General features: G+C 42.7%; 1 protein-coding gene across 8 annotated transcripts in view; it reads right to left on the bottom strand.

The window, feature by feature from the left end:
• The window catches only part of KIAA1217 (KIAA1217 ortholog), a 173799-nt gene that overhangs the window by 6586 nt on the left and 153278 nt on the right, over window positions 1-13935 (bottom strand). For 7 of the 8 annotated variants that reach the window (XR_010743290.1, XM_066316215.1, XM_066316166.1 and 4 more), the window contains 7 exons: window positions 13421-13551; window positions 13043-13190; window positions 10915-11398; window positions 9897-10077; window positions 5246-5400; window positions 4509-4655; window positions 1101-1220 (listed from right to left, as the gene is read on the bottom strand). Coding sequence is in view for 7 of the 8 variants with exons in the window: in XM_066316215.1 (XP_066172312.1) it covers window positions 1101-1220; window positions 4509-4655; window positions 5246-5400; window positions 9897-10077; window positions 10915-11398; window positions 13043-13190; window positions 13421-13551 (1366 nt within the window). In the remaining variant the exon portion in view is untranslated. The remainder of the gene's footprint in view (window positions 1-1100; window positions 1221-4508; window positions 4656-5245; window positions 5401-9896; window positions 10078-10914; window positions 11399-13042; window positions 13191-13420; window positions 13552-13935) is intronic. The other variant, XM_066316174.1, reaches the window with a different exon arrangement.

The raw sequence follows: 13935 nt of genomic DNA on the forward strand, positions 1-13935 counted from the left end.
TTTCATGTAACAATATGATCTTCTCATTCTGACAACAAGAGCAACAAGGACAAATTAATTTTATTTTTTTTTTCTCTCTAACACTGTTCATGCACACAACAGTTTGTCCTTTTTCCCTCATGCCCATGGACCTGTACCCTCACCCAGTCAGCTGTTGGCAGCTTTAGACCAGAACTGCTGTTTGGGCAGCTCCAACACAAGTCTTTAAGTGCAATGCCCTGACCTGGCAGCATTTGCATACACACACAAAATGCATGAGGAGGTTGAAATGCTGTGCTGAAGAGCTGTGTTTCCTTTCCTGCCATACCCACCTTCATTGCAAACTGGCATTTGGCATTTGACAAGTTGTCATGCCTGCACAACCCCCTAACCCCAGCAGTGATGCAACTCATTATTCTTAAACATAAAATAGAGATCTTCAAGGGCAGAAATACTTGTCCTTTTCTTGTCCTGCACATTGGCTGCCTGCTAAGTCAAATCAACTCAATTGGCAACTCTAGTCCATGCACAGCTGTGAAATTTAACCTTGACCTCCATACAGCCCCAGACATATGGCACCTCCTCTCAGTCCCATGACTGAATTTTGGGCACTAACTTTCAGCATAAGGGTAAATTCCTCCCATCCACTTTGACTCTGTCATCCAATAAACTGAATGGGATTTCTGAGTATCTGACAACTATTTCTGGAATGAACAAATGAAACAAAATAAAGCAAAAATTCTCAAATTGGCTAAGAGACTGAGAGGAACCATTAGCTCCGCTCAAGTCTGGGAGAGATGCTTCACCATCCATCACCAGACCAGCAGGGGAAGGATGTTCTAAGTCGTATGAGCATCTCTGACAGAAGCTGAGGGATCCTGTTTTGATTTCACAGAATCATAGAACTTCATGCAAGCATTGTACAACTGCTAATGAGACACTTATTTTCATACAGAGTTCCATATGAGTGTTTCTGAGCCATAGGGAGATAGAAGGAAGGAAACCACTGGGCAGTGGTGGGTGGGGGTTAAAGAGAACAGGACACAGGATATAAGATTAGTTTTGAAGGAAAGAAGGTTATGCCAAGACCGGGTGGCATGTCTACAATTGCCACTTGTTACCTTCTTTTCCTTGTGGTGCATTAAAGTCCCAGGCCTTATGTCTTTAACATGTGTATCATTTCTGGATTGTTCAGCATGACTGTTTGAGTTTACATCCATAAAAGAGCACTTCTGGAAAGCCTAGGAAATAAATACTGCAGGTTATCAGGAGACCAAGAACTTTAACACAGAAATATCTGGAGATGACCAACTACAAAGAGAGCACTTGTTTTTAACAGTCACAGCTCAACAATGTGTCCTACAAGCTCATGAGATAGTAATAGAGATTTCAGACCATCAAACTAAGCGAACTAGGGCATCCCTTCCAGCCTCTCAAGACTCTTAACAGCATGCTGACCTCAGTGCTCCCTGTAGGGAGGACTAGCTTGATTTCTGAATTTGCAGACAATGGAGACCCACAGAGGTGCTACAGACTATCCAAACTCAAGTAGGAAGCCCATGACAAATTTGGGGCTTGTGACAGCAACTATTTCCTTGTGGCTGATAATCATACAAGAGTTACATACCTCCACTTCTCCCACACAAACTGTTATTAACACTTTAAAAATGGAGATGTGCCTTTGTCACAGTCTTTGATAATGAGCCATGAATTGACTGTCCCAACCTATGGGTTTGTAGACAGTGGCCTCCCACCATGCATCCCCCAGGGCACAGCCCAGACTTTTCAGCTATTTATTTTGCTATTCTTCTTTCATTTGCTTTGAGTTTCTCTATCCAGCTGGCTCCCAGATCTGGAGGAGCAAAACTAGCACTGTCACTATCACTGTGCAGTGCAGGCAGCAAATGGGCCTCACCAGAATTTCTGCAGGTCTCTGCTGGCACATGGCCTCAGTGAGATGTGCAGGGAGGACACAGCAAAGAGGGGCAAGTGCTCACAGGAGTCAGACACACTGTGACATGCAGTAAGATTATATTTTTATACCATATATTAGGGAAATTATTTGATTCCTGGCAACTCATGAAACTAATAGCCCTGATTACAGATTAGAATCAGGCCTGTTCTTTTAATACTGTATTGCTCATATGTATTGCATGTTTATGCAAAATCAGAAAAGCAAGGATAACAAAAAAAATCCAGTGCAAAAAATCAGGATGTAGACTTTCTTCTGGTTTTCCATTACATCCTATTTGTATGTGTTAATAGATCAGAGTACCAAAGATGACATGAAACTAATAGAAAAAATAATCTTGCACCTCACAATAGAGGATATGGACTTTTCCCCAACTTACCCATTTGTGAGACCAGTGATGTGGGTTAGAGTTAAGTATCCTCAAAGTCCTTCAGGCTTTAAGTGTCAAAAATGCTATTTCCCTTTGGTATTTTTTTATCACCCTTACTCTGAAAAATCTGTAACAGCCTCCAAACAGTTTGTGCTACGGCCACTGATTATTATGATGCCTTTTCCTGCTACATTAAAAATCTTCACATTGCACTCAAGTTTATTCTGAACCTTCATGTTCTTATCAGGCTTTTCAAATGGGAGACACATGGATACTTAGTCATGGATGCAGCAGCACAGTGTGGATCTCACTGATTCTGTACACAGACATAAAACCACCTCGTTTTCACATTTGCACCCAAAGCAGACGCAATTTTGTGGCAACAGCACTGATCTGGGAGCTCCTGTCAACTTGTTACTGAAACTCCTTTTTCTTTCCAAGACATGCAGTTGTGGCCTGATCTGTATGTTGTTGTTCTTCATGTGGACTTTCTGGTTCAGCAAAGCATTATGACCATTAAGTGACTGCTATCATGTGTCTGCTCTCATACTTCACTAATCTGAATTAAGATGACTCACACAGTAAGGATTTTAAATGTATTTCCAGGTTTTGATGAAAACAGAAGGAGAGACTGGGCCCATTGCTGCTCCCTATGAGACCTGTCTATGAACACCTGCAACAAGGTCAGTGATTTAAAAACCAGACAGGTCTCAATTATGCTGCAATAGAGGGGTTTTATGTATACTCTGAGGAGCTAGATTTTTATGAGAATGTTGTGTGATGTTTGGTCAAATGCCTTACTAAAACATTTATATGTATATAATTCAGTTTAAGCAGTCAAACCTGTTACTTGATCAAAGAGTGCTGTTTCATTGACAGCTCTCTGTCCCATTACATTGTGCTCACTGGCATAACTTTATATCTGTCCTTTAGTTCTTCAATGATTGAATTGAAAAATGATGTCTCATTTTCCATCTTTCTGCCTATGACTGACATCCAACTAATATGCCTGTAGCTCTTAGACCAGGCAATTTACCCCTTCTACAACATGGTATTCTGTTAAGCTTCTAAAATATACCTAGTATTTGGTATTGTTTTAAAATGAGTATTGCTAGCCCCCCAGAGTTAGCATTTAAACACCCATTCCCTGTTGAGTAACCATGCCTATTTCTCGTCCTCAGCTTCCCTCATCCCTCCTTTCCATACCTTAACCTTCACTTCATTGTCCCCAGCTGCAAGGCAGAGATTGCTTTCCTAGAGACAGAGATGCTGTGACAGCTTCTGTGTCCCCAGCTCCCCTGTCTGGTCATCAGCACAAGGAGGGAGGGTGAGGGTAAAGTGCTGCTGTCGCTCCTGCAAACCAACACTGCTGGGTGAGAGCTGAGCAATGGAGCTGGGTGCTTCCATCAGACCCAACAGCTACAGCTCAGTGCCCATGTCCCGTGCTCTGAATGTTCCCTGGGCAGCACCAAGCCCCACCTGTTGGCAGGTGGACAGCAGGGATCATCTCATCTTGTCACAGTGCTCTGAAATACCAGAAGTTACAGCCTGTTAAGTTGATCCACATCTTCCCTCATGTGGGTATGGAAGAGGACAGAGGGTGTCCCTTGGAAGCTGGAGCTCACTGATGGTACCTGGAACAGTTGGCATTTACTGCAGCATTTTCATCATTAAAGTGAACTGTCTTATGAGATGTCAAGTGAAGGACCAGCAAGAGAGCACTCCTCTCTGCCACGGGCAGAGTTACATCTACACCACAGGGAATGGGCAATGTCTCAGTGTTCAAACATTCTAAGCATTTTTGGACCATGGCACAGCCCACCAGCTGCAGACCCAGTTATTCTCTGCTCCCACCAAAGTTAGCACAGATGACAGAGGCTCTCAGCACCTTGCCAGCCTGGTACTAGATGAGCAACTCTAGGCCAGGGACAGCCACACCCAATGCACACCAATGTTTTACTTGTCCCATTTGCATGTGCAGGCTTCCCCAGTGGCAGCTACTTCATTCTTGAGCACTGTCTCAGCTCCAGACCTCTTGAACAAAATTTGGCAGTACTTCCAACTCAGTGCAACAAAGTGGTACTGGGTGAGACGCACTTTCCCTCATGTTCTGAGCTAGACATTGCACTGAGGCCCTAGAAGAGATATTGGGCACAAGAGCCCTCATGTGCAACCCAAAAGGCATACCTGTAATTCTGCCATTATTTTATCTCCTTCCTCTTCCTCTTCATCTTTTGCAGCTGGTGCTACAGCATGCCCTGTGCTCCGGGACAATGCCTGGTCCTCTTTAGGGGCTTTGGATTGTGCTATTTGCCCAGCCTCTTCACTGCATTCCTACAAGGGGATGACAAAGTACAGGAAGATAACATGGCTGAACACCAAGTAAAGACCAAAAATTCAACACTACCCCTCTCTGGCAAGGGTCCTTCTTCCTGCTACTTCATCAGTTCAAAAGCAACCAATATTGCTGATGTGATTATATGTTCACAGATTAAAAACCTTCCCAAATTGGACTTCCCACCACTTCCTTCCCCGAACAGATGGGGAAAACAAGCCCAAAGAAACTAATTTGCAACATTTCTGCAAAACACTCTCAAATCTGACCTGATCTTCCCCATCTGTTTAAGGCATGCTTCTTTTTTTTCAGTTTTAATCTTCTTACCACTCTAAATGAAAGCAGCCTGTGACTCGCCTGCTGCATTGCTAGGAGATAAGAGCAGCAAGACTCCTGTAAACAGAACTGATCAAATCTTACTTGTTCATTTGGCCTAAGAGAAGTGCATCCTGGTGAGCAGTTTCAGTAACTCTCCAGGACACAGCTCTGCCTCAGCTTTTGTGGTTTATAAGCCCAGGCCTGTGTTTTGTCTCTTTGCCAACATCTCATCAGGAAGGAGTCTGACTGCCTAGAGTATGAATCACTGGACCTTGAGAGCAGCAGCCTCTTTTCTGGCTGTATAGATGACATCTCCTGATCTCGTTGTGGTCAGTCCTGACCCTGGCAGGTAACTGCGCCGTGGAGGTGGAGGAGGTGGAGACTTGGTCAGCTTGTCATTATCCTGCTCTCCATCACCAGCTTCTTCTGCAGGTAAACAGAGCAACACTAAGTAACCATAGGTGAAGGAGAGGAAAACAGTATTTGCATGCCTGCCTCAACTGGAAAGGAAAAAAAAGTCTTAAAAGGTCATGTTGCTGAATATATGAAGAGAAACACATTTGATATTGAAGTGTAACTGCCATGACTGAAAGTAAACAGTGCTGTATTTGCACAGAGAATCTGGGCCACTTCACCCAGAAATTTTCAGCAAAACTGCTGTCCTCCAGGCCACTGCAGCTGGGTGTCAGCCATCAGTGTACAAGTGGGGCGGCAGAGCCCACGTGTGAAGAAGCATGTGAGGCACAGGTTCTGGGTACCTGCTTACAGACAGTGCCCCTCAGCCTCTTTTGAGAGCAGGGCCACTGACAATGGATACAAGTGAGATACCAGCCTGGAGGCTTCTCATTGTTCTCAGCACTTCTGGATCAACTGGCACAAGTTTCTGCTCTGGTTGGGAGGTGTTGCTGGCAAGGTAGAAGGAGCTGAAGAGTTCTGTCCATGTCATAGTTGAACACAACTAGCTAACTTCACACACGGGCTGAGTGAAAATGTAAGCAGTACTCTAAGAGATGCCACCTTTGCATTTCAGTGAGACCTCTCATCTCTGAGCAGGGCAGGGGATCACCAGAGGCAACTGCACTTGCTCCTCTTTGCTCCTCTTCTAGAGAGCATTTATCTTCCCTTCACTTGCTATAATTCCAGGAATGTACAGTTTTGCCTTTGAATTATCATATAAGAGCCCTATACATATTTTTCTAAGCCAAATACTAAATGCAAAGGCCAAGCAGAGCCAGCCCTTGCTTTCTGAGAGGAGTCTTCCTAGAGAAGACCAGTTTCAAACTGGCACTGCCCCTGAGGATGCTTCCCCACCAGCTGCCACTGCCTCCTCCCCACTGTCCCTGGACAGCAGTATTTCCAGCAGCAGCATTACCCGGCTCATGACCTGTCCCTGTGTGCTTCTGGTTACAGGCTAAGCATCATAAATATGGCAACAGCCACTATTTTCACACTGCTGTTTACAGTGTTTGTTTCCAAGAGCAAAAGAACGACCTATCTGCAGCTACTCAGTGTTATATAAACAGCTGGAATAAATATAATCCAGAAAAATGTAACATCCTGCTTTTGGGATTACCCAGCTGTTTAGGGCTGAGTGTTCCCTCTGGGCAAATTATTACATAACTGCCCACTCCTGGGGCTCCATCAGACTCCTCCAACACTCCAGCTGGCCCTGGGGACTGGATGGAGCCCTTGTCTGACCCAGTCTCATCTTTGTTTCCTTCTTAGGTCAAATGTTCTTTGAAGCTGCTTAAGCTTAAAGAAATGTTCAGCTGTATTATCTCCCTCCCTGGTTATCTGGCCCTCCCTTGCTGGATTGCAAGAAGAGTGAATTTCCAGATGCACTTTACATTAGACCATTTCTTTGGTCAATACACACCACTCAGTTTTTAATTACATCAGATGTACTTCTGCTGTAAAATCAGAGTAATGCTCTACGATGGTGTTTAGCAGACTATGATGTAGGGCCTTTGCAAATCCCTACTCCATTTAATGGGCACAACCCATTACCCTCAAAGTGGTAGTGACTCTGATTGCAAGAATTCCAAGTTTTTCTCCCACTTAATGAGAGCAAGGTTGAATGAGAGACACGGAAGGCACAAAGACAACATGATTCCTACTATCTAATTCACATCTCTGGGATACTCATCCATCTCCATCTTTGAATTGGGAGATAAAACACAGGCAAGAAATATTGTCACTGAGTGTGGCAGGTGCACAGGTTATCAAAGGCTACTCCCTCTCACATCCCTTAGCTGGAGTCATTAAGGAGAGGTTATGATGGGGTTTGCTCGTGGTTAGTGCAGTGACCCTAGGCTGCTCTAAAACTTCAAAGATGGATTTCTATTTCATTTACTAAACAATTATATTTCCCCAATATAAATGGGAAGGAAAAAATATAAACTTTAGAGGAAAAAATTGCAGGGAAGATCTTATTCTGTTTTTTGTTTTTGGGGTTTTGTTTTGTTTTTTTTTCCTCTGGCATATTTAAAGAAGGAGGAGTAATGAACAAATTTAACTCACTAAGCCTGAGACTGCCCAAGAACAAAACCTACACATCATGGAACCTCCTTTGGGGCCAAAGGGTTTAGCACTTCTGTGAACAAAATGGGAGTTGTTTGTTGCCAGCTGTTTCAGTAAACTGCAGTAATTTTCAACAGATAGACAGGAATGAATTTTCACAGATAGATGTGAATTAATTGCTCCCACCATACAGACTTCTACTAAAATAAATCCAAAATGTTTCAAAATAATAATGCCTGCACTGAGGCAGTCTCTGCAGTCAGATAAACTCTCTTTAATGGAATCCATTGATCACTCATCACTTGCAGAAATCAGGGCACTCTCACATAATGAAGGCACAAAGAGAGATGAAGAAGACCAATTTCTAATGTACACACTAGAAAAAAGCACTTTTTTCACTGAACAATCTTGATACAAAGATAAGTTAGAGTCAAGACATTAAAGAAATATTTATAGAGTCCTGTGAAAACCTGTGTAAAGTGTGTAATTTTTTTTTGCTTTGTGCTTTGCAAAGAAAAAAAAGAGTTTCTTCAGTGGGAGAGGTTCTGTATGGAGAATGGATGAGACAACACAACCTGGCAGCATGATCTATCTGGGTTCTGCAGCTGACCCAACAGAGGGCTCTGCTTATTTATGGCCAAAGTTTTTACCTACTGTATTGGTAGGTAGATAGGTCTTTTCTTATACTGCTCAGTTTTCAAGTCTACAGGAGACTGGTACTGAACTTTTCACCATCAGTAATGGCAGAGCTGAGTGGTATGTGACAGATTTAATCAGATATTAAGGGAAAGTTTTGCTGTTCCTGTATTTATGTTACTATTGCAGGATTCATTATGCACAACAGACGGCAAATGTCTCAATCTCATCAAGCTTGTTCTCAAATCTGCTGGCTGCACACTGTGCAAAGTTGTATTCTAGAAGCGGATTAGTTAACTATGCGACTTACAAAACTTCTCAGTTACTGTGCTCTGCACTTTTTAAGATGTCACAGCTCACTGCACCCATATGGTACTTATTTTCACTGACTTCTTCTATTTATGCCACACATTATACAAGCTAATTGTGTTGATAGCCAGTAACCTCATTGAAGGGTGCCAGAATTCTAAAATTATTTTATGAGGTTCAACAGAAATTATTTTAAACATGTATGTTACAAAACATCCAAGAAGCCAAAACTTGGCAGTATCAAAGGTACGCCCAGAACAAAATGCTGGATCTGAAAACACTCCTCCCAAATTCTATATGTTGTTTGTCTACACAACCCCTAGGGCATTGTTCTTCAGCTTTTTACTATGTTGGCATGCCAACACCTTGAGTGCAGCATGCAGCTCTGACCTCCACAGCTCCAGAAGGACAAACTGGGGTTAAACAAGGGTAATCTAGCCTGGGGAGGGAGCAGCTGGCCTGGATTGAGGGACCAGAAAGGCTGGAAGTTCACAGTTTGAAGTCTCTGGGCCAGACCCCAGGGGAGCACCAGGACATGATAAAGGTTTATCCACTGCCTTAATGATTTTATAAAGGGACTGAAGAGCTGTTGTTTGCCAAACTGGAGATTATCATAACTATGGGGAACTCAGTGAAGCTGGTATGATACCAGTGTAAAAGAGATGAAGGAAAGCTCCTTCACAAGATGGGAGCTTGCTGCCACAGCAAGAGGATGCAAATTGTATAAGCAAGTATAGCGGAATTACTGGATAAAGTTCCATAATAGATATGAAAAGGAGATTTGGATATTCCCTTTAAAATGATGTGGGGGTGCTGGAAGACTACCAGCAGACTGCAGACTGAAGGCAGCCAGGTTCTGTGCTCCCCACACAGTGTCTCCAATTGCCTGTCAGAGACTGAGCTGGATGGAGTCACACTTGTAGCTGGGTAAGAATTTTACAGCTGATGCCTGTTGGGCTAATGAGATAAATCCATGATTTGCCGGAGGCATCTTTTTTGCTCCTTGGATTTTGAATAAATTCATACATAGATTTGTATGTTAAATTGTGAAAGAAATAGGACTGGAAGGACATCTCACCATCTTGCTACCACAAAGTAGCTCTACCTGTATAATTCTAGTTCAGTGCTACCCTAAACCATTCTGTCCAGTAATAGGACATCCTCCTCATTGCCTCATGTAGCTTCAGTGCTTCACTTTCCTTATCTTTATGAGGTTTTTTCCTAATGACTAACTTGGATCTTCCTGCTTGCAATTGCCAGCTTTTACCACTGTTCTATCCACACACAACAAGTTATTCCTGCTTTTTAGAACATACTTTTGTGTATTCAGAGATTGTTTTCTCCCTCCTCAAGATCACAGCAATCTATAAACTGAAAACACTCTAGAAAGTTGGAAAAATAACCTCTCTTTTCCAGATACGCAATTATTTAGCCCCATTTACTCTAGCAAACCTTACCTGAGACTTCCAGCTTTTCTGCTGCATCCCCTTTAGGCAGAGCTGCTGGCTGGGGAGGCATCTCCAGGTTAGGAATGGACTTCATTATATTGGCCTGAGCCTCTTCCAAGAGCTTTTCAAACTCCTTTCCATTATAGTGATCAAGGTTTTGTCTTTTCTCTTCCCACTTCTTTTCAGCTTTCTAGACAAAACCAGTAAAGCATCTATTTATTTTTCTGATTTCCATTGTGATCACTTACTTAAAAATAAATTCCATGTGTAAACATTATAGGTCAGTATGGTTATATCTTATATAAAGAATATGTATCAGATTCTTTCAATTCTAGTCAGCAACTAGAGGAAATACATGAACAGTAACTGCATACTGTTCTGACTTGTATTGTGGTAGATTTGGCACAAACACATGACAGACTGACAGTGGTCACTGCTCACTAATGGAACAAAGGCAGAATTTAAATCTGGGTCTCTGCCTTACTCCATCACACTGGTGATTAAAGTGCTTGTCCGTAATAAGACACAGCAATTCACCTCTGGGTTTTCTCAGTATCTCTGTGAAACCATTGAAGCTTCACACTCTTTCACTTTTACTTCTCCATAATAAGGGATATGGAGATTTAAAGAGTGAATGAAATCCATGTATGCAAGTGTTGCCAGAGAATCATAAGCTATTGGTTAAAAATAAGGTATTCTAAAATTTCTAAAATAGAATTCTAATTTTTTTCAATAAAGATAATTTTAAAAACACAGTTACCAAATGTTGGTTACATGATATTTTTCTGTTGTATTTAAAATCATAGAATAGTTAGGGTTGTAAGGGACCTTTACAGGTCATCTAGTCCAACCCTTCTGCAATGAGCAGGGACAAAATCAGAGGGTATCTTCAGAAGTACAGTGGAATTAGGGGTTAAGCACATAAATCCCCAGAATGCATTTGAGAAGTCCCACCTGCAGCCTCAAGAGTGAGACTGGGAGCTCAGACCCAAAGAGAGGACAGCTGGTTGAGTAGAATACACCGTACCTCAATTGATACAGCTCGATTTCTGGTACTTGCACTGTGAATTTCCTCAATGAAAAGGCTTTGCATGGTGGTGCCATTGACAGAGACCTGTGCTGCTGGTGTGGCCTGTGTGGGCTGGGATGCTGCTGTGGGCTCCTGCAGGGCTGGGGAGGCTGTGGGGTGAGCACCCTCACTGTGACTGCCTGCAGGGGGAGAGCCCTGGGCGTGGTTGACCAGGGCTGCTGAGTGCTGGGACTGATGGATGACCACAGGTGAGCTCTGCACGTGGTGGACGGTCATGGCTGAGAGGGGGATCACTTCTGACTTCACTGAGGACACCTGGGACTCGGATGGGATTGCTGGGAGGTTTTGCTGTGCGTGCCCCTGGGTGGGCTTGTGCTCCTCTTGGGTTTTCAGAGTGTCAGCTGCAGTGGACTTTTCCATAGCAGAGTATTGCACGGCTTGGGATGGATCCACACCCCTCAGCAGTCCTTCTGTAACATGTCTGCCCAGCCAAATTGAACACAACAGCACACAGTTAGCACACAGGGCACTCATGAACATTATGTAACAATAAACTCTTGCAAAGAAAACGCACCTGTATCAAAACAATCAAAATGGTGGGATTTATTTTTATTTTCCTGATGCTCTCAGCTTTATGGATTTTATAGCTTTCTCTCACAGTCAGGGGCTCAGAATTTTAAAGAGGCAACTCTACTTCAGATAGAATTTTGCCTTCTAAGGTGCTTACAAACCTTCAGTGATGTACTGGCAGTTTCTGACCAAACCATGAGTTGGTTACAGTGGGTTGATTCTAGAGTGAGAATGGAAATACCTTGAATAAACTGCATACAATGTATCTAGCTAAACAATATGTTCCTGGACTAGAAGCACAGAAAAGTGAAGCTACATATAATGAGAGGCAGCAGTCTGGCATGTTGTCAAAACAGAGCCTTCAAATGAAGGTTCTGTCTGAAATGATACTTCACAAAGGTCTTTCCTGTCAACAGTGTGGGGTAGGATGAGCTGAGGATGTAAAGAAGCAACTATTTCTGGCAGTTAGCTGTGAAATATCTGAGCTTCTGAGTGTTGCAAGCCATCAATTGCCATGAGTTTTCCCATTATTGAAACAGACTTTATGAGGCTTAATAAGCAATTTTGCTGCAAAAAATTACTTACGGTAAAACTTTGGTATGTATCATTCATTGCTCTATTTTTCTTTGCAAGACAGGAAATAACTATAATAATTTTTAAGAAAATAAACTAATGTGAAAGGCTATAGCTGTTTGTCTGTAGGGGAAAAATAAGTGATGGCTGTTAGAAAACCTGTTATATAAACCATTTTTACTATCTGCAGTACTACCAAATCCATTTTACATATGCTCCAGGATATACAGAAACACTGGCAACCCTACATTCCTTAGAATAATAGTAGTTACAATAGGCTCATGGCTTACATTTTCTTGTAATTGAACTAAAATTGAGACCACTACCACTGACAGTTTTGAGCAGGAATTAAATCCAATGCCCATCGAGTTATATAAATCAGCAATCATTTGCTGCTCATATATTCTGACAAACATGGCTAAACACTGGCACTTAGTGGACATTAAGTTTTATCTAATATTTCAACTCTCTCTAATGAAATCTTCCTTGCAAAGAAGAGAAAAAGAATTTGAAGCGTATTCTTTCAGAAAGTTTGGGATACCTTTATCCACTTGCACTCTTTTCCTATTTATTTCTTACTATTACATTTTAGGGAATGAATCTTTCAGTGACAGAGAATGCTTCTGTTAGTTTCTGTAAATACCTAAAGTTAATTAGCTCAGATATGGGACTGTTGCCACTGCAACTTTTCTCATCCAGGCACTTCCCAAATCTGGAAGTGCTGACTTGAGAGGCATCTAATCTCAGTTGTAAGACCTCAGTGACTCAGGTTGTTGGTCAGAATGGACTCACTGCACAGAGCACAGGAAAAGCTAATTTGATTTCCCTTGAGAGGACTCTAGGAATAATCTATAAATACTGCAGGCAAGCTGAATTTCTCAGATTTGCTATGGGCAAGGGGGAGAACATAAACCCAAAAGCTGTTGCAGCCTTGCTTGAGGAAATTTTTTAAACCTGAAGGGAAAAAAACCCAAAAACTCACCTCCTGAGCATGGTCAGGACGTCAGTCATGCTGCGCACTCGTTTCAGCAGGCTGTCCAGCTTGTGTGGCTCTTCCTTGAGGAACCTCACTGCTTCCACCTCGATCCGCAGGATCGCTCGCATTTTATTCTGCAATGTCGGGAACTCTCCTGCAAAGAAAACAATTGTGGAGCTGAAGAGGAAACGATAAAAGCTCTGGGCAGTAAAAGATGATTGGGTGAATGTCAATTACTTGAATGTCTATCTCTCTCCTGGGGCCGTGCAGCAAGCTCCCTAATCCCAGCTTTAAATCTTTTTGGAAGTGAAAGTTAATGCCTCCAGATCAAAGGCAAAACTGTTCTCTGTGGTTAAAAGAGAAGAGAAAAAGAAAAGTACATACCTTTCAGGGTAGCAACAGCTTCTCCCACCTGACGCAAAAGAAAGGCTCCATCTTCAACATCTTTCAGTGTAACTGTCTTGCTGGAAGCAGCAGAGTCCTTCTTTAGGTCTTCAACAAATGTTTCCAGCTCACTGCCAAAAGAAATAACATGGACAGAAAATTTAAGCAGGACTTTCATATTGTAAGCAAATATATGTAAATGGATGGAGTAAACTAAACCAGAAACCCCAACTGTGGCACCTTTAAATCTGACACCACAGGCTAAACAAATGACAGGATACCACGAGGGGAGGTGAGAATGCTGGACACTCACAGCACAGGAACAGGCTTGTAACTAGCCCCAGTCACTGATTTCTGTGTGCTGAGTGTGCAGAGCATCTTGACCTCAGGGCAGCTGTGCTACAAAGGGCAGGTGGGCTGGTAAAACACAGGTAAAACTCCTGGAACAACCAGGAGCCTTCTGGGGAGGATACAAGTGCTCCAAGGGCACAGACACCCTGTGCCACTACATCCAG

The sequence above is a fragment of the Sylvia atricapilla genome, chromosome 1 (genome assembly GCF_009819655.1).
Source record: "Sylvia atricapilla isolate bSylAtr1 chromosome 1, bSylAtr1.pri, whole genome shotgun sequence".
In the NCBI taxonomy this organism is placed as follows: Eukaryota; Metazoa; Chordata; class Aves; order Passeriformes; family Sylviidae; genus Sylvia; species Sylvia atricapilla.